The sequence below is a fragment of the Trematomus bernacchii genome, unplaced genomic scaffold (genome assembly GCF_902827165.1).
Source record: "Trematomus bernacchii unplaced genomic scaffold, fTreBer1.1, whole genome shotgun sequence".
NCBI lineage: Eukaryota > Metazoa > Chordata > Actinopteri > Perciformes > Nototheniidae > Trematomus > Trematomus bernacchii.
In genome coordinates, this window is record NW_022987739.1 from 3,486,805 (window position 1) to 3,509,900 (window position 23,096).

The 23,096-nt window shown below is 38.2% G+C and overlaps 2 protein-coding genes across 4 annotated transcripts; both read left to right on the forward strand.

The window, feature by feature from the left end:
* Positions 1 to 1,903: 1,903 nt before the first annotated feature.
* plin3 (perilipin 3) lies at positions 1,904 to 12,264 on the forward strand. 2 transcript variants are annotated; one of them, XM_034146662.1, is made up of 9 exons: positions 1,907 to 2,019; positions 2,940 to 3,086; positions 5,431 to 5,520; positions 5,731 to 5,926; positions 6,580 to 6,662; positions 7,061 to 7,292; positions 9,559 to 9,899; positions 10,821 to 11,039; positions 11,469 to 12,264. In XM_034146662.1, exons 2-9 carry the CDS (start codon positions 3,069 to 3,071, stop codon positions 11,607 to 11,609), a joined length of 1,320 nt encoding a protein of 439 aa, XP_034002553.1. In that variant the 5' UTR covers positions 1,907 to 2,019; positions 2,940 to 3,068; the 3' UTR covers positions 11,610 to 12,264. The 2 variants fall into 2 exon arrangements, with proteins under 2 accessions (XP_034002554.1, XP_034002553.1); XM_034146663.1 differs by lacking the exon at positions 2,940 to 3,086 and having other exon boundaries at positions 1,904 to 2,019.
* Positions 12,265 to 12,809: 545 nt separating this feature from the next.
* On the forward strand, positions 12,810 to 22,073 carry zgc:77486 (uncharacterized protein LOC405808 homolog). 2 transcript variants are annotated; one of them, XM_034146665.1, is made up of 6 exons: positions 12,810 to 12,943; positions 14,213 to 14,413; positions 14,975 to 15,086; positions 16,707 to 16,834; positions 17,447 to 17,554; positions 18,571 to 22,073. In XM_034146665.1, the coding sequence occupies exons 2-6, from the start codon at positions 14,254 to 14,256 to the stop codon at positions 18,717 to 18,719; spliced, it is 657 nt and encodes a 218-aa protein (XP_034002556.1). In that variant the 5' UTR covers positions 12,810 to 12,943; positions 14,213 to 14,253; the 3' UTR covers positions 18,720 to 22,073. The 2 variants fall into 2 exon arrangements, with proteins under 2 accessions (XP_034002556.1, XP_034002555.1); XM_034146664.1 differs by having other exon boundaries at positions 12,814 to 12,959.
* The last annotated feature ends 1,023 nt before the right edge of the window (positions 22,074 to 23,096 follow it).

Sequence of the window (23,096 nt, forward strand, 5' to 3'; positions counted from 1 at the left end):
AGTCAATTGCAGATAACATGGCAGCCTGGATCCCAGCCATCTGGCTTTATACACAGTATAATGCACTTCACAAGTGAATCAATAGTGATAAGTAATCGTTGTTTTATTGGCACATAATGAAAGCGTTTAACACAATATTACGTAGGAGTAATCAAATATAAGGACACTTAATGAATTTGTCAACAACCTTTCATAAAAAGCTTCCATGACTACTGTATAAACGGTAACATAACTATCAACAGAGTTTATAATCAGTTGGAGATTTAACAAACGTTCTCAACTCAAAGTCCACTTACTGGGTTTCTTCTGGAGCTTTCTTGATGCATCTTGTTGCATCTTATGGCTTTCATTTGTGGATGGGGATCACAATTGCCTGAAGAGTGAAAAAGAAAGAATGACAAATTAATATATACTTCAATAATACTACCCATGATCATTTAATACAACTCATATAATACATTTGATTAATAGGTATAATAAATAAATATGTCATGTTTGATATCCACATAAAACATAAAGACATCATTCTTATTATGATTTCAATTATCCATTAACTTTTTAGGCACAAGTTAAGGATGATTCACAGGAGCAGTTATAGTTGTATGGTTACAAAAAAATTCCTTATAGCGGCTTACAACTGCATTAAAGTCCAATGTTAAACATTTATTAGGGGATTGCTGCTGGTAGGCTAAATAGAAGAGGCTCAAGCTTTAACCTTACCTTAAGAAACAAAAGGAAAAGTAAAGCTTGAAGGTACTTAACTTCAAAACAAGTATGAAAGAAAACTGATCAAAAGGTCAACTTACTGGAGTATCATCCATATACAACCGCTATCACAGGAGATAACAGCATAAACATCTCCCTGATAACTGATACAAATCCAATAGATGTTAACAAGGTGTGGCTGAAATAAAGCCCCTAAAAATGGTCAATAAGTGGACCTTGTGCAGAGATTTATTTTCTTAATTAATTGTTAACCTGTATAATAGATGTGGACTTGAAACACCGTGGCACCATGAAGTGCCACATCATTACGTTTCCAAAACCAGTGATGGAAGAAGTAGTGCAAACAATAAATGTATTTCAACTTATCACACTAGGATTGAATTTGCTACAGAACAGACATTAAACAATAAGAGTATATCTTGGGAAATAGGGGCCATTAAGCAGAGGTGGAAAAAGTACCCAGATCCTTAAGTAAAAGTAATAATACCACACTTTAAGAATACTTAATTACAAATAAGTATTGAATAAGTATCACAAGTATTAAAGTAGAAATCTTACTTAAGTAAAAAGTACATAAGTCCTATCAGCTTAGTGTACTCAAGAATGAAAAGTAAAAATACTGATTGTGCAGAATCTCAAAGTGTTGTATTAATATATAATATTTTATTATTCTGTTTTTATTATTAGAAAATGCATATTAGAGTTTTATAATGCTCTACGTTGACATTGTGGTCAAATGTAGGATACTTTGTGTACTGCAGAGTATATTAATAGTATACTTGATGTATTTATGTAAAAAGTACCTAGTAACTAAATAAATTACGATCTTTCCCTTTGAAATGAGTGGAAGTATAAAGTAGCATAAAATGGAAATACTCAAGTAAAGTATAAGTTTCCCCAACACTATACTAAAAAGTACAGTACTTGAGTAAATGCACTTAGTTATATTCCACCACTACCAATAAGTAAGGCAACAAAAGTTAGCTGACTTAGAGAGAAAGTAAAGACATTAAAGTTACAACGTCTGGCTTGTTAATTGTGCATGAATTTAACTTTGTATGTCAGTGTATTCACATCTATTCTACCAGATGTGACAGCTGTGTGTGTAACTTCCGTGCTGTGATTTAATTGGTTTAAAGTGTTTTAAGACAATCCCTCTCTCCGCCTTCCTGCACTGCATTCCGGAGAACAGAAGGAGGAACAGGGCCTGGTTGTGGGCTGGACCACCAGAGCATTGACCAACATTATCCTGCAGGTCAAACCAGGACAGAGGAGCAACAAGCTGCCAGTGAGGTCAGTTTTAACAGCTCTGTTTTCTTTTTTAATCAACTTCATAAACACGTATGCTAAGCTAACTCGTAACTTAACCTCACTTTCACATTTAGGGAAACTACCTCCATACTTACTTTGCTCCGCGTCGAAGAGGGTTGCATTTGACCAGAAATTGTGATAAATAAGGATAAACCGATCACAATATGGTTGTTGTTTGCTGTAACAAGTCATAGTTTCACATCTGGGGTAAAGTTCATCAACAATTAACTGGAGAAATGACAGCTGATTTGTAGCATTAGGACGAAACGGTGTTGTGTTCAAAGGCAGCCAGAAGGAGTTGGAAATCAGCAGGATTTAAACAGTTGTGTCACGCTGCCTTTATGTTTCTTCGAGAAATTAACATTTGCCATTTAATGCCAAAACAGAGCATTGCCTTTAAGGTGTATGTCTTCAAAATAATGTTGTGCTTGCTAAGACAGTGACCACTTGAGACATTTTAAGTGTTTGGATATGATCTTCTCATACACAAGATATATGCACTCAATATGACTTATTTGATGGTTTTCTTTGGAGCTGAAGATATAAGATTTTCCAATATTTCACAAGAATAATAAATACTTGTATCTCGCTTCTTGAACCTGTTTTGATGTTATGACCTCTTGGAAGGTCTTAACCTTGTGGCTGGGTGCTGACTAAATGATTTATATTTATTTGACTGATGATCTGGGTCGACACAATTCCAGCAATTTTTTGGGAAATATAATAATCTTATGATACTCGTGAAAATTCTAAAATCAATATTACATTTTTGAGAAACTAGCTCTTTCCTCTAAATTTTTTCTCAGTCTGTCAGATCAACGACAGCTGTAGTCCATTGGATCAAGGACGGCTGATTTCCTCTTTAACCCACTGACTTTTACTGATCCCTCTTTGTTTTTCAGCTCTCTCCAGTATGGCAAGTGCCTCAACATTTCCTGGAGATATACCAGCTTGTCCATTAATATCAAAGGTCACATAATAATCGGTCATGTCCAAAGGGATTGCAGCAGCCTTCCCTTCTCTGAAAGGATATGATGTGTCTCAACAGTGTGAGGATGTTACAAACAGTCCTAACGCAATAGGAAAAGGCTTGTTTATGAAAGCCTTGCTGCAATCACTTGTCAGGCAGACAATGATTATTTCCGAAAGTCTAAAGTAACTCTAGTTTTTATTACATAATTGCCGTCCTCACAATATGTACCATGTCTCTAAAAATTATCTCGGGTTCATCTCACACTTGATAGCAGGGAACAAAGTGACAGACTTTGCTTTGTAATAAAATCAGTGAAGATGTCTCCAACTGCGTTTGAGAAAAAAAACATGTTGCTCAACCAAGCTGTTGCAACAAAATGCAATTTGCAAACACAGATTCTGGAGAGATTTTATCAGCCTGACATATAAAGGTCACCCATGGTTGGAGCTGCTTGTCTTCTGTGTAGTTTTATGGATATGAGTGGAGTCTGGTCCGTCATGTGGACGTGTAGACTTGAGATTTAACTTCCTGTACAGCTGGTCGGCTGCACTCCTCACGTCTTTGCTGCCTTTTTTCCCAGCAGTACGATCACAGAGGTCATGTCCTTCTTTGATTGATTCCTCTGCCCTTAACATCAGGGTAACCATTGTAAACAATTAGTGTTTCAGAAACTACAGGTGGACTCCACTTATGTCTCCCTGCATGCCATCTGGTAGATTTCAAACAGATGCCGTCCACATGTTGGCAGCACCAGCTTTCATGCCTCTTAGTTTTTCTCATTTGCATCGCTTTGTCATGTTATTGTTGTTGATTCATCTGCAGTTTTCCTGATAAGGTTTGGTATATAACATGTCCGAATATTATGAGAAATCAATTTGTTTTTACTGTCATTAAGTTCTCAGAACCCAAGGTGATGTCTTAAAGTTGCTTTTTTTCTGGCAGCAGTACAAAATGTATCCAGTAAACAGTATTATCAGATTTTAAAAAAAGCTGAAAATCCTCATGGTGGAGAAGCAGGAACCAAAAAATAATTGATCATGGAAATAGTTGCAAGGAAGGGAAACAATGATTATACGCTTAAATGAATCAATACATTGACTTACTGTTTTACTTATAACATGAGATAAACACTTTGTTTGTGTTCTGGACTCATTTGGCAGATTAAACTATAATATAAATATTGTACATTGAAATCTTGCGTTGCACACAGTGTAGCCTGGAGACATTCGCTCACTTCACCTGTCCTGCGCGAAACTGAGATTATGCTATTAATTTCTCCTTCTTACATCAAGAAGAAAAGATACTGAATGTGCAATTGATTTTTTACCCTTTTCTGTGACCCAATCAAGTGAAAGATATCGTTTTCATTCAAGGCAATAACTCATTGTATTAATGTAATACGGTAGTTTTCACTTAAAGCAATTTTTCACTTGAGTAATGGCTTGGTTTTTTATTTAAAGCGATATTTTACTGTAAAACATTCAATATTTCCCTTAAAACATTCCCTTGATGTAAATGATATTGAGATCCATTTTGTCTGCCTTCAAGTGAGCCTGTGAACAATCAATCTCCAGCATTAGTTCCCTGCTGGTTCATAGTTATTCATGAGTTTTCTCTTGACTCTAAGCCATAAATGTGACAAATACCTGTATCAGCCCCAACATTTCTGTCTATACTCCTTTCATCTTGTTTCAATCATCACCCAGAGAAACCAATAGTGTTTCTTAGTATGTACACATACTAAAAAGCTGAGGTTTTAAGAAAAATTGAAGGAAGGAATATATTTTGTGACTATGATGCAAAGATACTCGTGGAACAGCGAGTCATAAACCTCAGTGATGATGTCACTAGATGTAGATATTAAAAAATATATGTGTGTGTTTACATGTATAACTATCCCATACATGACCTACACTTTGATATACCAATCATTGGCCTCATGTATCCCTCTTTTCATGAGCAAATTCAAAGGTTTTATCAGCTTCAGATCTTAACACTTTCATTAAATTATTTCGAGATGATATTATTTAAAAGAAAAGCAAGCACAAAGTATGGAAATAAACAATACGAAAAAAATCAAAATATATCGTAATCCATATTTTGACTTAAAACTTTGACAGTGTAGAGTTTGAAGTGTTAATGACTTTGCTCGGCTGCAGCATATTCTTTTTTTGGTGCAGTTTCATCCTCATTGCATCATAGTGTTGACAAATGAATTGAACATGCTTGAGTTGCCTTTCAGCCCATTTATCCTTAAACCGTCTGACAGGACACCCATTCCATTTCCAAAAGTATTACCGATTCTTCTCAATAAAGTGTATCAGCCTCTTACACAGAGAAATATCAGAGATGTATTTTATCATGCATACCGGGCAGTGTGAGGTGAATCTCTGTGTGTGACTCTTTATATTTTATGTCAGAGATTGAATCCAGCCTTCACAATGGCAGACAGCGGGAAGACTAATGAGAGTGGAGCTGCAGCAGCAGAACCCGATAATGGAGACCAGCAGGTGAGGAGCGCTGTGACCCGAAATGACACATATTATAAAACCCAGGCATATTATGAACTCATTTGACGCTCGATAAGCCACTGTGGGGAATCAATCATTATTCACAACAGAATACTTGAACACTGTCCTGAAAGATCTTAACTTTACGCAGACGGGGTTGTATTTAACTTTTTTTGTATGTCTCTTCAATAATGTTTCTTTTTTACCTAGAATATTGTTTCCCGAGTGAGCCATTTGCCTCTGGTCAGCTCGGCGTGCGGGGCGGTGTCCAGCGCCTACAGTAGCACCAAAGACAGCGTGCCCTTGCTGAAGGGAGTGATGGATGCAGCGGAGAGCGGGGTCCGGACCCTGGGGGCCGTGGCCACCACAGGCTCCAAGCCCCTCCTGGACATTATAGAACCACAGAGTGAGTTCTTGTCTCTCTGCTAAATATGATGTAACATAGTCGCAATGTTGGCGTACTATGAAAGAGGATTGCAAACCTGTTGCACATTAAAGGTGTGAAACCAATGTCAGGTCCAATTGGGCTAAAAAATAATCATAATCTGAATTTTTTTTAAAAGAAGAGTTTTCTACTATGAAAAGAAATGTAGGATTGTTTATCAGTGTTGTTATTTTAATTTCCACAACTTTGCAATTCAGCATTTATATCTCATTCATACTAATACACCACTTTATATATTGTACTCTTCATGGTGTATATTGCAGTACAATGTACACATTTTTTATTTCAACTTCTTTGGTTTTTATACATGTTTTGTATCTTTTTATTTAACATTCTTACTTTAACCTTTTTAAGTCTATATAAATATCTTTATTTTATTTATTTATTTTACTGCACATCCATACTTTAACTGATTTTTTCTTATATGAATGTTTTTATTCTATTTGTTTCTTATTTCTTTTATACCATTCTAAAATGCAGCAACTTTTACAAAACCTAATTTCCCCCGTGATACATATTTCCTGTTTCTGTTTCTGGGTATTGCTTCCGACTGATCGGGTTAGCCAAGGATTTGTTTCTAGTTGAAAACATTTAGTACATTTCTGTTATTCCAGTTGCCACGGTGAACGAGTATGCCCTGAAAGGACTGGATAAGATGGAGGAGAAGCTGCCTATTCTTCACCAGCCAGCAGACAAGGTCAGGCAGAAAATAAATAATGCAGTCAACAAACCTATATCTACATTCTGCATTTGGATTCATTAATTATAACCTTAACCTCTATCATAATAAGTCGTTTCACAGAATAACAGCCCATTTTATAACATGTGTGATAAGTTCACATGTTGAATAACACTTCAGGTAACCATAGCAACACATTTGACACTTCACAATAGGTGCACAAATACTGTTACACTTTATTAACAAATAACAAAGCCATGGGTTAAGCCACTGACTATTTTCCTTGAAATACAGTAGCCATGGTAAAAATGGAATAAAACACTCCCTGAATTTCATATAAGAGCTATTAGAATAAAACACAACAGAACCACCATTTCTCTCCAAGCATGACTCATCATCGGCTCTTCCTTCCTCAGGTGGTGTCGGACACAGTAGGTCTGGTGTACCAGTCGGTGGCGGGGGCCAAAGACGCCGTGCTGGGGGTTGCGATGGGCGGGGTGGAGATGACCTGGGCAGCCATCAGCGGAGGGCTCATGACCGCCATGGGCACCAGGATGGGCCAGATGGTCAGCTCTGGGATGGGCCTGGCACTGAGCCGCTCTGAGGACTGGGTCGAGCAGAACCTCCCCCTCGCTGAGACCGAGCTGGGTCAGTAGCTCTTCTGAATGTGGAACGCATACAGTAATAAGTGCATAACCAGGGGAGGTGTTAAACACATATGGTTAATGTTGAGGTATAGACAGGTGTGTTTTGATTGTTGGATCAAATGAAGCTGAAACCAGGCTAGAGTTGGAATGAATTAATCATAGATAGATGGATGGATAGATAGATAGATAGATAGATAGATAGATAGATGGATAGATAGATGGATAGATAGGTTCTTTATTGATCCCAATTTGGGAAATGTTTGCGTTGCAGCAGCATAAAACACAAGGCAATGTACATAAGACAAATTAAGACAAGAAATAAACAGTCCAAAATATTTCGGAAATAGAGATAAAATAGCATTAAAAAGTTAAAATAAATATATATATATATATATATATATACGTGGATGTGGAAAATATACATGTTGAAATTCAACTTTACAGTAACAAATATAATGCAAGATATTATTGTGCAAGAAATTGATTATTCAATATTAAATTGAATATAAATGTAAAATGTACAGTTGGAGTTTAAGTCCAGTTATTAAGAGAAGCTATGGAGCAGAGAGTTCTCTTCCGGCCAGAGGAGATAGATTTTGAGATAGACAACAATTGTCAAGTTTTCTTTATCACAGACGATTGTAAATAAACAACAAAAAAAGGTTTAGTGCTTCAAGACACAGTCGGTAAGGATTTCATTTCTATAAAGATATGCATTCCAGGGCTTCATCAATAATGCTTTGATGGAAACAAACTTTAATGTTAACAAATCACAGTTTTTAAATTGATTTAGTTGTCTTTCTGTCAATCAAGTATATTTAAATAATTGTAGGGTCCGGGCTTTTATTAACATTTGGATCCAACAATTAGCCTTTTAATGTATTTCATGAAAACAAAAGTGATTACATTCCTTCTTTCCCCTGCCACTACATACATACATTTTCACTTGCAAACAAAGAATAAATAGTCAAAAAAATGGTATATAGTTACACATTGGCATATGAGATCTACATATCTAAATGTCTCTACTAGAGAAACATTTAGATATGTCAAGTTAAAGAACGATGAGCTTTATGTCAGGCATTACTGCCGTGTACTTTAGCTTAATTTATTCCATAATTAGTATGCATGAACGATGGCATTTGCAATATTTGTCATTTACTGTGAGAGTCAGTAGCCAACTCTGTGTCCTTGCTTCACTGAGCTATAGATCAAACAGCAATTTGAGATGAGACTGTCCAAATGAATCATCACTGTAAAGGCAAGACATGGTGATGTGGCAGGATGTGGGTGGTCGTGATTAAAGTGTTAAATTATACCACCGTAGTTTGATTTGAACACATGAATGGTTTGGGCTATTCATAGAGAGGGAAGCAGGAATTCCAGTGAAATTCCCCTCTGTTAACTTGGCCCATAAAGCACCCTCAATTTCCAACACTCACTGCTTTGACACCTGCTACGGTGATGTCATGTTATCATGACAACCTGCCATACTCCAATATTGCAGGAATACTCAAGAGGCCCTCCTCTTCTCTGATTATGGATATACAAATTATGCAATTGCTACTGTTATCAGCGGGAGCAGCTAAGTACCTATGATGGCAGCACTCAGGGGATTTTGGATTTGTTCAGTGGTCACTGTGGCTTTAAATAGAGGCACCGGCAGACTTTGCATTTCCCTTAGCTTCCACGGACTGATGGTTGGGGGAGCTGAGGTGGCTTTCAAGTATTTTTGTCCTCCTGAGCAGATGGGTTTTAAGTCTTACAGAGTCAAGTAGTCCAACTTGTAACAGATACACCAATAAGCACTGCTCCATCCATCACTCAAACCATCACCACCACCGCCTATACAGAATGTACATGTGAGTTTCTTTAGTGTACTTCTTCATTTGGCAGTTAAATCTATAGGACAAAGGATAGAGTTATCCCACTTATTACAGGGCTACTTATTTAATAAATTAATAGTTTGAGACATGATATTAGTTATTTTCAATAAAAAGGATAGTATTGCTGCCCTGTTTTCAGATATTAGTACTCCATCCATAGCGTTGGTCTGTTATTCATAGCAGCAGTCTGCTATAAAGGAATAATAGACCGTAAAATGCTGTAGTTGAACAATCAGAATGGAGTATTCAACAAAGCCATGTAAAAACATATAGAACTATAATTAGACCTTTGTGCTCCCATCTACATATGTAATGCTTAATTTATATATTAAACATTTATTGGCACATTTGAGAATATGAGATTTATACTTTCCTTTTCAGCTGCTGTGGCTGAACCTGCCGGCAGTGAGGTGACCGCGTCAACCACCCCCCCCAGCTACTTTGTCCGCTTGGGGAAACTCTCAGCCAAAGTCCAGGAGCGAGCCCTGCAGCACTCCCTGGGCCGGGCACGACATGCCAGGGATGCCACCTATTCTACAGTGGCTCAGATTACCAGTACTCTGGACCTGCTAGAGACTGCTCGCACAGGTCTGGGTACCGCCAGTAACCAGATAGGAGGAGCCTCCGAGCAGCTGCTGCAGCGGTGGACCGAGTGGAAGCAGAAGCAGGCTGGAGCTGGACAGGCCGAGTCCGAGCTAGATGGGACCAGAGATGATGCTGAGGTCAGGGCTAAAGCTTTGGGAGTTGTCTTAATGGTTTCTAACAGGATTATGTTTGCATTTGATTGCATTTAGAGTGTGTATGCCGCACATATGAAGCATGTATAGTCCAAAGTGACTTGGAGTAGCACTAACAAATGAAAGAAAGCTTATAGCATAACAGTGATAAGAACAGAGCAAGAGTCTTGGAATTAGCACTGAGTCCGACTTTTATTTTAGAGGCTGATGTTGTATTGTACAGATTCACATTAAAATATAAATACATAATAAAAATTACAACATAGACTATCCAATTGACAACATTGTAATGTGAATGTAAAATACAAATTAAATAAATACATTTAAAATGAAGTACAATCAAATTAAATGTAAGACCCAAGATTATGTTGAAGGCAAGCCTGAGCCAGCCATAACTTTAAGCTTTATTAAAAAGCAAAGTCTTAACCCCACTCTTAAATGACGAGAGGATGTTCAACAACAAACAGAGAGCTGGTTCCACAGAATAGGAGCTTGATAGCTGAAGGCTCTGGCTCTCATTGTACTTATGAAGACTCTAGGGACCACTAATAACCCTGCATTCTAGGAACGCAATACCCTAGTGGGTGGGGGTACTATGAGCTCTTTAAGGTAGGATGGAGCCTGAATATATTACATTGTGTCAGCTGAATTGGGATAAGATGGGGAAACTACCCTGGCCTAAGGAAGGCTTCTAGTGGCAAATCCTGGGCTTTCATTTTTCTGAATCCGCCTGAGGTTAGGTGAGGGTGTCTGACACACTAAAAGCACTCACAGAGATGCTGTTTAGTTCAACTTAAAGTAAAACATTTACAATAAACTCCGGTTGACTTCCCATAAAATAAAATAAATCAAAAATCTAATTATCGTTATTGCGATCAAACATTTTTGTTACCTTTCCGTTCACAGCAGCTGGAATGGCGGGTCCTCTCCATGGTGCAGGGTCTGAGCGACCAGCTGAAGTCAGCGTGCTCCAGCGTGGTGTCGAGTGCTCAGGGTCTGCCAGGTGCGGTCCAGGACCAGCTGACCAGCGCACGGCGATCTGCTGAAGAACTGCACGCCTCTCTGGGGAACACCAGCACCATCACACCCCTCCTCCTGGAGCAGAGCCGTCACAACCTGAACCAAGTACTAATTGCTCCACATTGTCTTTACCGCAGTGTTTAGTTTTGCTTCATCAGCTAAGCTAAATATAGTTTTTTGCTTGAAGTTTTATTGCCTTTTTTCATTGCCATTACTTCACGCAGTTGGTCTTTCCATTACCTTTTAAATTGGTGCTGGAATAATACCCACAGTCTTATTGAACAAGAATTAAACAGAAAACTGCTGCATACTTTACATAACCAAACATCCAATCTCAGGGGTGTCCGCTGATTAATATGCATTACTGAAAATAGGACAGTCAAGCTTACAGTATATTGTATTTAGTAGTGTACACATTAAACCTCAGTATTTCCTGCTACCAACAAGCTAAGCTTACTTTTTAGGTAGAGTTTGTGATCAGATTATCGTTTAGTAATATTGTTGAAAGTGATACTAGTATGTCCTTGTTCCCAGGTTAAACAGTCCCTGGATGGTGTCATGGAGTATCTGCTGAACAACACACCACTCAACTGGTTGGTGGGACCTTTTGCTCCGCAGATCACTGAGAGGGCAGAGGGAGCTGCGGCAATGGAGCCGAGCAAACCACACGACTAGACTTCAAGACTTTGTTGTGTTCATGAGTTATTCAAGGTGATGACAGACGTCTGTGTACTGTAGATGCACTATCTAAACATAAATATGCTTGTTTTAATGAAAAAAGGCCTTTCATTCATCAAGGTTTTCTTCATTATGCACTAATTATTGTATCTAAACTATATGTGAAACTAAATGTGTGATATCAAAGTTAATGGAATGTAATCATAACCAAAAGCACTGACCTGTGGCCTTTGAAAATTAACTTGTTTGTGCATTATGTTTCCTATAAGATTATAGTGTTTTTACATATCAATGTATGTATCCTCTCATACTGCTGTTTGAAAGACTTTTAATAGTGCCTTAAAATAAGTCAAAGCAATTCCTTAAGAATAATCCAAATGAAAATTGTCTTTCAACACAGATACCATTTCAATGTTCTAAATTCACTTTCTGACAAAAGAACCAACACAATAATAAAGCTTTAACAAGATGTAGTGTTCATAGTGTTTTCATTTGTTTAAGGATTTGCAGTTTTTATTTCAGTATTTTGTGTCTGAACTTTCATAGATTCAGCTAATGAGCTGTCAATGAGCTGACATTTTGCAGACAACTTTTTAAAAACGTACAGTATTAGTGTCATGGCTGAATACATTAATAAAGGTGTTATTCCTGAGATTTTGAGTTGTTGTTTTTTGTTGGGGTGGTGGACTTTGCTTGCCACACTGACTGAAGGTTGAATCGATGCTGAGGATGACTTCATTTAATTTAATGTTTTAGTTATTTAATTATAAACCCAATATCCTGTGTAAACTTTCGACACTTCTTGATTTTAAGAGGCTGACCAGACAATTAAATGAAAACAATTGTACATAGTGCTTGTGTAAGCTATGGAATAATGAGTAAATCAGTTCATAATAGCTCATAACTAGCTCTAGTATTTTGTTTTCTCAGCAAGTACAACAGCTTGACTCTGCAAAAACCATGTGTTATAATAATAAGTAATAAGATGTATAGTTCATAGGTTTATCATTTGTTTTTAGATGTGCATATTTTATTTCAGTATCTTGTCTCTGAACTTTGGATTGAGCTAATGAGTCAAAAGTACAGTGTTGTTGCCATGTTTGAATACATTAATAAAGTTGTTATTCCTGAGTTTTTTTAGATGTTATTTTGTTGGGGTGTTGGTGGACTTTGCTGTGCTGGCCTCACTGACTGAAGGCTGAATCGATGCTGAGGATGACGTCATGGTCGTTGTTTCGAATGTCGCGAGCTAGCGCAGGGTAGGAGGCCGCGCGCTCTACTGTGGACGAAACTTGTACAAATCTGAAGCCCGAGGTCGTCGACAGCCGCCGGTAACTTGAATTTAAGGTACCGTCTTCATCTTAGACAATTATGGGAGACTCCCGGTGTCTGTAACCGGCTCTCCCACTGTCGGCGAGCGCTCTGTTTTTGGGGCTAGCTGATTATGCTAGCCGTGGAGCTAACGCTAGCCTGCTGCTAACACTAGCGTTTATTCGATTTAAAACATAATACGTGTAAACAGTCTGTCGCTATGGACGCTGTTCTTTTTATTTTCTTGACCTTAGCCATGATTTAAGGCTACCACGGGTGTTTTGTTATTCTCTTTGTGTTGGTTTCTAGTGTCAGACAGACAAAACGTCCAGCGAGGCTGTTTGCTAATGTAATACAGTGTTTGCTTTGAGCTATGCAAGCATAGGACGCCGATTGTTTTCTGCTGCGGACAAACTCATACACTCAGCTGTAAGTTGTTGAGCTAGACTGTAACCAACGTATCGTTTGACAAGTTTGACAGGTAATCGCTTTAATGGCAGGCTTTGTTTAAGTTTTCCTGGAGGGTTTTATGTGGACCTGTCTTTAGTTTCTGCTTGTTAACTTTATCCTGAACAAAACATCTTGCTGTGCGGTGGAAGAAAGCATAAACTAGCTAAGTTAGCTGTTTTCGCCTGTAGCTTGTTTTGTTCAGTGAAACTGAGACCCTTTCTTTGTGTTTTTTATGTTTAATTAAGTGCACAGCTCCCCATGTAGCTTTTATGACAAACCTGTATTTGAATACTTCAAAACTCCCAGACCATTGTCCACATTTTCCTGGAGGAGCATGTCATTAATAAGTGATACTTTGTATAGTATTTTGTTGTTATCGTATTTTGGTATTTGGCCTTTTACAAAAATGTAGAAACACAATTTGGTCAAAATGAATTGTTCAGAATGACAATTTACAGTTCTGCTTGAATGGCTAAAATTGACTTTTTAAATATGTTTATGGTGTTGAATGAATTTAGTTTGTAGGTATGATTCTGTTAAAAAACCTTAATTACAGCTACATTAATAAAGTCATTACCCCACAGGTCACTTAAGTAATATATTTAATTTACAGTTCTGCTTTAGTGACTTAACTCTGTTCATGGACTGAATATAGTTTGATGAAGGTATGACCCTGTTTAACAGCTACAATTAGTAGGTTTTACCCATAGGTCTGTAACTAATACATTTTATTTTCTCAAACTCAACTGTCATGCTCCAAAACCAGTCTCCATACCTTCTTAAACTTCAAATATGAATAACCGTGCTAATCATTTGGACTCACTTCTGCTCATTTTCAGGAATTTCCTCTCCCATCCCCCCTTGCCCCCTCTGTCAGAGCATGGCTCAGAAGACCAATCAGACGCAGGTGCCAATGCTTTGCACTATGGGATGTGGTTTCTATGGTAACCCCCGAAACAACGGCATGTGTTCGGTCTGCTACAAGGAAAACCTGCAGAGACAACAGGGAGGGGGGAGGTCCAGCCCCCCGGGAGAGAAAGGTAAAAAGATGGAACGGGGTCACCCAAAAACTGTACAGTCATGCTAAAAGGGGTTGGAGAACAGAGGTAGCATTTTCTGCCAACACTGTGGCCTCAGAAATTGAATTGAATTGATTTATTTAAAATAAGGGACAGTGTACATTAATCAACATATTAAAAACAGTTTTCACCGATAGTCCCTTTGCCAGATGGTGATAGACATCCTAAAAGCAATAATGAAAATACCACGACATTGTTATACCATTGTACATATTTACAATAGATGACATCACTGAATACAGATAAGAGCAAGTCATGATAATAAATAAAACATTCACAATACGCACTCATACTAACACCTACACCCACACATCAGTGCTGACACTGTTGATTAATAATGAGCCACAGAAAGCAAGAGAGTGACTCCATGTGTTGTCTCAAACTAAATCAAAACAACTCTGGTCATATGAGACAAACACAAAAGATGAATGGCTTATATAAGGATACCAAGAGACTCACTGAAAGGCCATAAACAAAAGGTTCTGTGTTGTTGATACTATTGTGTTGTTCTGTCCTCCACAGCTGCTACATCACCGGCAGGATCACCGGGGTCAGCTGGTGTGACTGTGGAGAGTTCAACATCAGAGCCCAGTACAGAGGTGGCAGGAACCCCACCTGAGGAACAAACAACCAGGTATGTTGATGGACAGATGAAAAAGTGGAGGGTCATTTAAACTTGTATTCATCAATTGAAATTAGGAACAAAATATCCTGTGTTCACTGTGAAGACTTCTTGTTTTTAATAAGCTGATCAGACAAGTTCAATGAGAATAATTGGAAAACTTGTAGATGGTGTTCGTCACTCTATTTCACATTTGATTATGTTGTGAAAATATCTGTTTAATCGAGTAAATAATTAGTACATCAGTTTATCACAATCTGTAGCACACTGTGTTCTCATTAGTAACTTCCGTTAGCGGCTTGCTCTGGAAAAAACATTTTGAACTTAACTCGATGACTCTGCGCTTTCTGGTAAAAGCTCTTTATCCAAACAACTCTTTTCAGACGCTTTGAGAAGTAATATGCTAACCATATTGTGTGTGTTTTTAGTAAACAAACTAAATGTTCTCTATCCGTGCAATTACACACATAATCCTTATCAGTAAGCAATCTTGGTACACCTTACCTTTTTTATTTGAATTGTTGTTATGGATGGTTAGTCATTGGGTAGTACTGACCAGCGCCTTCTTTCTGTTGTTGGTTTTGCCATTTGAACCAAGTCTTTTGTTATTTTTCAAAGGTTTAAAGGTAAAACACATTTTTTGTAGTTGTGAACAAAGGCTGAATGATTCATACAGAGCTCTCTTGTTTGAAGTTGACACTGAAAGAGAGAGCTGAAGAGTATTGGTCTGTGTTTTTAAAGACTTGCCAGAGGGACAGTTCTTCAAACTGCTGCACATTGTTGCTGACGTCGTCCATTTTCTGTAAACATGTTGTCCCGTATAGTTTGATTTAGTTACGCCAATAATTAATTATTGATCGATAATTGGATATTTTATGTGACGGGTGCAAAAAGTGATTTAAGATGAGGATGTTGGAGTTCTGTGACGTTGTTCTAAAAGTAGATATGTTGTGTTGTTTGTGCTGGATTTGTAAAAGATGCCACTGTCATTTCCTGGAAAGAAACCAAACAGTGACAATAGACCAGTTATACATATTAGAGGAAGAAAATCTGATAGACTTCTAAAGGAATTGATATTTGAGCAGTTACTGTATTGTAATATTATCCAAGACCCATGCCTACATCTCTGTGTGTCCTGGAAAATACAGATGAACCACATTATAATGAACCCAGTTATCATAGAAGCTGTTTCAGTAATGGGTTTATTCTTCCCAGACTCTCCACAGGGAAGTCCAAACAGTCATTTGTTCCCAGTGTGATGAAATGTTGGAACCATGAGAGGAGGGATTTGTGTCTGATCTGTCTATATAATGTGATCATTGACAATTGTGCTCTGTGCTGTGTGTGTATATGCGCTGTCTCAGTTTGTGCATGCCTGTTTTTAGCAGCTTGTGTCTTGTCAAGTTGATTGTGATAGCTCTTCAGGGAGTGCACTGAAGCGGATTAAAACTGAAGTCAATCGCCAAACAAAATGACGGGACAATGTATGCAGCACAATAAAGCAAGAACAATATAAATTGTATATAGATTTAAGTGGCAACATTGTTTCTGTGGTTAAAAATACCTTCTTTATTGTTTGAATTGTGTTGGATTGGATGTATATTTATTCTGTTGTTGTTGTTGTGATTTCAGTCCAAGCTCTCCCAGCCCAGTAACTCAACAGATGACGGCCATGAGCATCTCCCGGGATTCGGCAGCTGTAGACTCGGATCGAGCGGAGGCTGATGATGGTGAAGAGGAGGGATCTTCCAACAGCTCAGGTAAACATCACACAGTGGTCTTTTTACCAAATCAGTCCCCTGCCCACACAGGAAGCTGTACTTACTTGGTTGCATAAAAACGTAGGCCGTGGGATGCACCTGTCATCCTCCATAAGAGTGTAAGGACATTGTATTCTCATAAAGAATAACATTAAACTCGATGATGAATTTAAGATAAAAGTTCTCATTATATGTTGTATCTCAAATGTGTAGCATGAATGTGGGTTATTTATTGTTTACTTCTGCATCACACTGATTGGCTTGGGATGTCCCTTAATATCACAAATTGACTATCCAAATGTCTAAATGGGAGGAGAGGGAATCAGATGATTGGATACTTGCTGGAATTGTCTCCATAAGAGAAATAAAGAATACTTATAAAGTTATATTGTACTGTTAGTCATACGAGATCTTGAAAACTTCAATTGGGTCTGAATCGTAGTGGTAACCCTTTTTATTCTATATCTTTTGAATGTGTACGAGGGGTTTTTGTAAGTATTTCACTTATAGGCGTTTAACCTATAGTAATCTTGGTGCAGACGTATATATTTGAACACGTAATGGACGGATTGTTTTGTGACCTTTGTGCTTGTTTGTGCGTTTTTTCTCCAGAACCAGTTGGGGAAGCAGCACAAGCTTTGTCTGATAGTGACCAAACTCCAGATAAGAACAAGAAAAAGAACCGCTGCTTTGCTTGCCGGAAGAAAGTAGGCCTCACTGGTAAGGAGGAGAAGAAAGTAGATTTTACACACATACATACTGAGTAGAGTAGAGATGGTGAGTCATGAACCTTGGCAGTGGTTCTCTACTTACCTGACAACCTCAACCTGACGTAGTTCATATCTCAGAAGAGTTTGTTGAACACGCAAGCCTTTTTCTTAATAATGGATAATAATGCTCCTTTTGCATTTAAGATGGTAGGGAAATGCAGGTGTTATAACAGCGGCAGAGTAAGAGTGAAACACAGGACTGAACAGATGCGAGCAGATAATAAGCATACAATAAGATAAAAACATGTAAGTAACATTATAAATAAAAATGTCACAATAACAAAGGTAAAACGCTGATCAGCTGAATGTACATGTATATACAGATATGAGTTAAGATGGTTAAATATATACACATGTATGTGTGCAGATGTGAGTACGTCTATGTTGTTGGTTGTTTGTATATGGGTTAAATGATTAACCCTTGATGCCTTAAGGTCATCTAATTACCTTTTTGTCTTGTCAGTTTTAGTGCAAAGTGTCCAAAAGTCAGTTTGGGGTTTCACAATGTGTGGAACAGTTGTACAAAATCGACCATTTTTTAATCTCTGATACTGGTCCTAAGCTTTCTACACAGAAGATAAAAGTTGTTTTTAAAATATCTTCCACATCTTATCTGAGCTTTGACTTTGATCTAAGCTTTGAAACCGGCAAGAGTCATGTTTCTTTTATCTAAGAAGCCTCTAATTAACCAACAAGATCCAACTCCCAGTCCACGGTTTGTGTTGTGTTTGTTTCTATCGACCCAACACTTGGTACTGAGAGCAACATACTGCAGGTTAGTGGCGCATTTCACAGTCCAAGGTATTTCGCAGTATACTCAGACTGGTGTTGGATGTTAAGCAACAGATATGAACCTTTCAACCGGTTGAAGTCAGTGCAGCAAGTGTGCAAACTCTTTAAATGTGATATTATGTCTTGAACAAAGCTGTTTGGTTTGTCTGACGATGTTGCTTCTCTTCCCTGAAGGTTTCGACTGTCGCTGTGGGAACCTGTTCTGTGCCATCCACCGTTACTCTGACAAACACGACTGTCCCTACGATTACCGGAGTGCAGCGGCCGCCCGCATACGCAAGGAGAACCCCATCGTGGTGGCTGAGAAAATTCAGAAGTTATGAGGACTGAGTGCATAAAAACAAAGTCTCTGACTTTATGAATTGAACAATGGCGACTTGGATGAAAACACCTGATATCATGGCTTCATATGTTCATGGTAGACTAAGGGGGGCGGGGTGGGGGTGCAGCCACTGTCCAGATGCTTCCCTTACTCGCATCTCCCTCTCTCCACTAGTGACTGCGGCTGAACCTGAGTGTTTCTGTGTGTGTGTGTGTTTGTATGAAAGTGTGTGTGCATATTTGCTTGAGAGTCAGGGAGAGAGCCGTAGGGGCCTGGTGGACATTAGTGTTGCTGTGGGGAGGGAAGGCTTTTTTGATTTTTACCCCTTTTTGTGTCTCAACTTGGGGGATCGTGTGGGTTTATTTTTATACAATCCCTAAAGGCAGTTGAAATGAGACTTTTTAGGAATGTGTCCCAGCCTGGATAATGACACACAGGTCAATTAGACGTGTTTTGGTTTTTTTAAACCCAAAAAAAGCAGGGCTTTGGAATATAATTGTTTTCTCCCAGACTGAAAATGATGTCAACTTCATGTCAAATTGGCAGATTTTTTCCTCTTACCTTTCTCACCGACCATACGTTGAACTCCCAAGACTCAGCATTTTCCAGAAGCGTTTCTCTTTGATATATTTACTTATCATACTGATATTGGGTGCATGAACAGTTATTGGAGGGGCAAGGTAGGGGAGGGCAAGGGTAGGGGAGAACCTTGACTTAACCGAGTGATTGAATTCTGTGTTTTATTTCTCCTTTTTTTCTGTTTTAATGAGCGTATGACATCAGAAGATCTATATTAATATATTGTAGTTAGCTTGAATTGTGTGATTGCATTCTATTTATTTTTTATCGTTTGGATGGTCTGTGCTGGAGGATTGGCCGCATGTGTCAGCAAATCATTAAGATTTGCACTTAACCGTTTCAATTATATTTAAGTAATTTCCATTTTGATTATATAACCATTAAATAAAAAATACACAAGCTCTGACATAACGGAGTAGAGTCCAGTTAAGCCGTTACAGTTCATAATTGTGCAGTAAAACGTCCATAGTTTTTGGATTTGGAAACAAAGCACAACAAAGGGTGTCAACTGCAGACCATCATATAATGCGCTACACCTCAGTTTCATTCAGCATCTGGGTCATTTGCAGTTTATAGTTGATCTGTATAGCAGGTCATCTAAAGAAATTGCCTGATTGATGAGACGTCCTGTTAATTAAGGCAGTGTGTTCTCCCTAAAATCCCTTTTCTGTTCTTTGGAGTCAGAGTAAAGCTCCATGTTCCTCTAACCACCAGCAGACCACTGACACATGCTGGATGAAAACTGACCCGGGTCGCGGTGACTCTGCACGTTGACACTCCTTCCGCTCAGCTAAAGTAAAGATTGTCACAATGCTACAGAGATGCGTGCTGTGCTTTTTCAATGTGCTCAGATTCAGACGAGTCCTTACTACAAGGCCGTCTTCAGCTAGCTTCTCCTAGGAACATCCGACTTACCTGCATGCGTGCAGTCAGACGTACGAGTTGCTGCGCAGTTTGAAACGAAGCGGAAATGTCTAAAAAGCCACACATCAGTAGCACAATGCATGGTAGGAACCCTATGGTTCAAGTTAACAGGGCTCTACAGTTTTGGTTTTCAAATGTAAATACCATACAGATCCTATTCATATAGTATAACCTTAATGTAGATTTTTGCCAGGTAATAAAGGTGGGGGACTATGGTGATGAATAGTACTATGTGTATAAAAGTGCTTTTCATAAGTATCCAAAAAATTAAATGTGCCACAAATGGCACTCATCTGTTTTTCCCCAAATCTTGTTTCCCTTTTTTATTTGCAAGTTATTAACCTGCCCATGTTATGTCCAAAGTATATCATTACCAAGAGTTTCTCCCACAGGCAATGAAGCCTCTTTTCTACGATACTAGTCAGATTGTTAACAAGCCCCTTAAGCTTTATTAACCTTGCTGAATAACACAGTCTCCCAGTCCATGCTTTTATCCTGTTACTGAAGTCTATTCATAGCGTAGTGATAATACTGAAAGCTAGAAAGTTCCCTTGTGAGAAGCAGAGGGGCATTTGAGGTCTCTTCTTTTCATTAGCAAGAGCTTACCTTGTAAATGTTGCTCGATCGTGATCATTAAATATTTATGAAGGAGCAGTAGAAGAGTTGCAAGGAATTTCCAGAGTATTTTTTTTTTTTCAAAATACACCAATGCAGAATGTATTGGATGTGAAGGACCTTGTTTACACAGAATTCCATGTTGGACCTGGTTGAGTTGACTTCTGGCTCTTTTTATTGGAAACTTGATCATCATTTCCTGTTAAAGTATGACTGTGGGTGACAGACATGTGTTCATGGCTTTGTGACTCGGTGTACCAACCCTGAGGTTAAGTTGGTCATCTAAAGCCCCTGACTGTGATTGAATTACCACTGGTGGAAACTTGAAATTCAAAATAAAGTTAATGGGGATTCTGAGACGTTAATAAGAGAAAAAGTGTCATTTTCAGGGGGACTTGTGTTTGCAGCAGCTCTAATGTTTAGATTTTCCCTGCTGTGTTTCTTATACAGAATATTCCAGCTTGCCTGCCTGGTTTATGACCATTTCAAATGTCACATAACAAAATGCTTACAGATTCAAAGTCCGTTCAAAGTAAAAGTCATTTCCTTAGAATGATTGTTCAGGTGTGTAAATCGTGAGGATTTCATGGTTTACACTTGTTTTCTATTGACTGCTCATATCAAACCCCTACCTTCTTTTTTCTTAATAAACATGGGCCGTTTGAATGTAAACCACCATCATTCACATTATCAGCTGTAATGTCAATTACTGAACTACATGGCCCTGATATTGACTTTGTTTTGGGTGAAGACGCCATTTTCTTACTTGCGACTCAGGACAGTTTGATCACTCATTGTTTTGTCTGTTTGTGATGAAGGCACCAGCAATTATGGCAACCATGCTTAAATAATAGATAGATATTATCAGTACATATACATTTTTCTTCCTTCTGTTCTGTTTCGATAGAGTTTTGATGTCTTCAATCCCGTCTTTAGCACATCCGTTCATAATCAATGTCTTCATCGTGCGAGGGTTTTGATTGATAATAATGACGAACCTGTCCGTTGTGATGAGTCTGATTTGAATTTCAGTTTCACTGCAAAACTCTTTTAAAGATGAGCGTGAGGGACATCAAACGAACTCTACAATGTTCAGCTGTTCTTGTCCCTTGGCACTCCAGACCCCCAGAAACACCACCAGATATCTTTTTCTTTTGTTTTTCTTTTAAGATTTAGGATTGTATGATGTGTAAGAGTAAGTATAAAACAATAAATTCACAAAGTTTATTTTAAATTACACTTGTCTTTTGTATTCTCTTAAAAGCTCTATATAAAACATGACACATTACGTGGTATGTTGTAACATGCATTCATGACTTCTCTGCTGCTCCAGTACATGCAGTTGCTGTGGCCCCACTGCTTTGTACTTATACATTGTTTTCAGATACAAAGAAACACACTATAGGAGAAAGTTGTACCAGACAATAGCACTAATGTTGAACTCCGATGGAGGCTGTAGGAGGAATCGCAACAAGGCCATTTGAATGAATTGAATGTGACACTTGTGTTTTTCCATAAGAGAAAGTATGTCATCATCGTGATTCCTTGACTTCACAAGATCAGGAAAACAGCATAAAATAATTTGAACAACCACATCAAAACATGCTAGAAACTTGGCCTCAATTTTCCTCATACAATACCTGAAAAGTGAACAAATGTAGTGTGCAAGTGAGGAGAAAAAAATCTATTGGTGGTGACCTTTCAAACTCACTAAGCAATAATCACTTTAACTAGACAGTTTATTTGTTTTGACATGTTGTGTACTACATTGTGTCATAAAGCCTCTATACGACCATGGCTTGTCAGAGGCTGGTTTTTGTAGAAGGACACATTGCTGTTTAATATCTAAATGATGTGAGCACCACCATTTAAATGTGACTATCTCAACACCAAAGGTATTGCAACCTCTGAAAGGTGAGATCTGGAGCACACGGTTACAGTAAGAGCTTTTGCTATTGTGCAGCAACTAACATTTGGACATTTCAAGTATGTGTTGTTCTTATCAGCCGACTAAAGTAAAGACTCCAGTTCCTGCCTCAGTTTTCCTGTCTATTGAGTCACTAATATGAGCTATTTTACCTTCGAACTAAAACTGTCTGCTTTGCTCGATACAACTAGAGGTAAGTGGCATAAATGTTTTTTTGTTTTTTAACTGACCAAACTCTTTAACCTTAAAAAACAAGTCTATCAGCCAGAATAATGGAAAACACCTGTGTGTGTCAGTGTGTGCATGGCCTTTAGCAAGGTCGCCTGTGGTTTT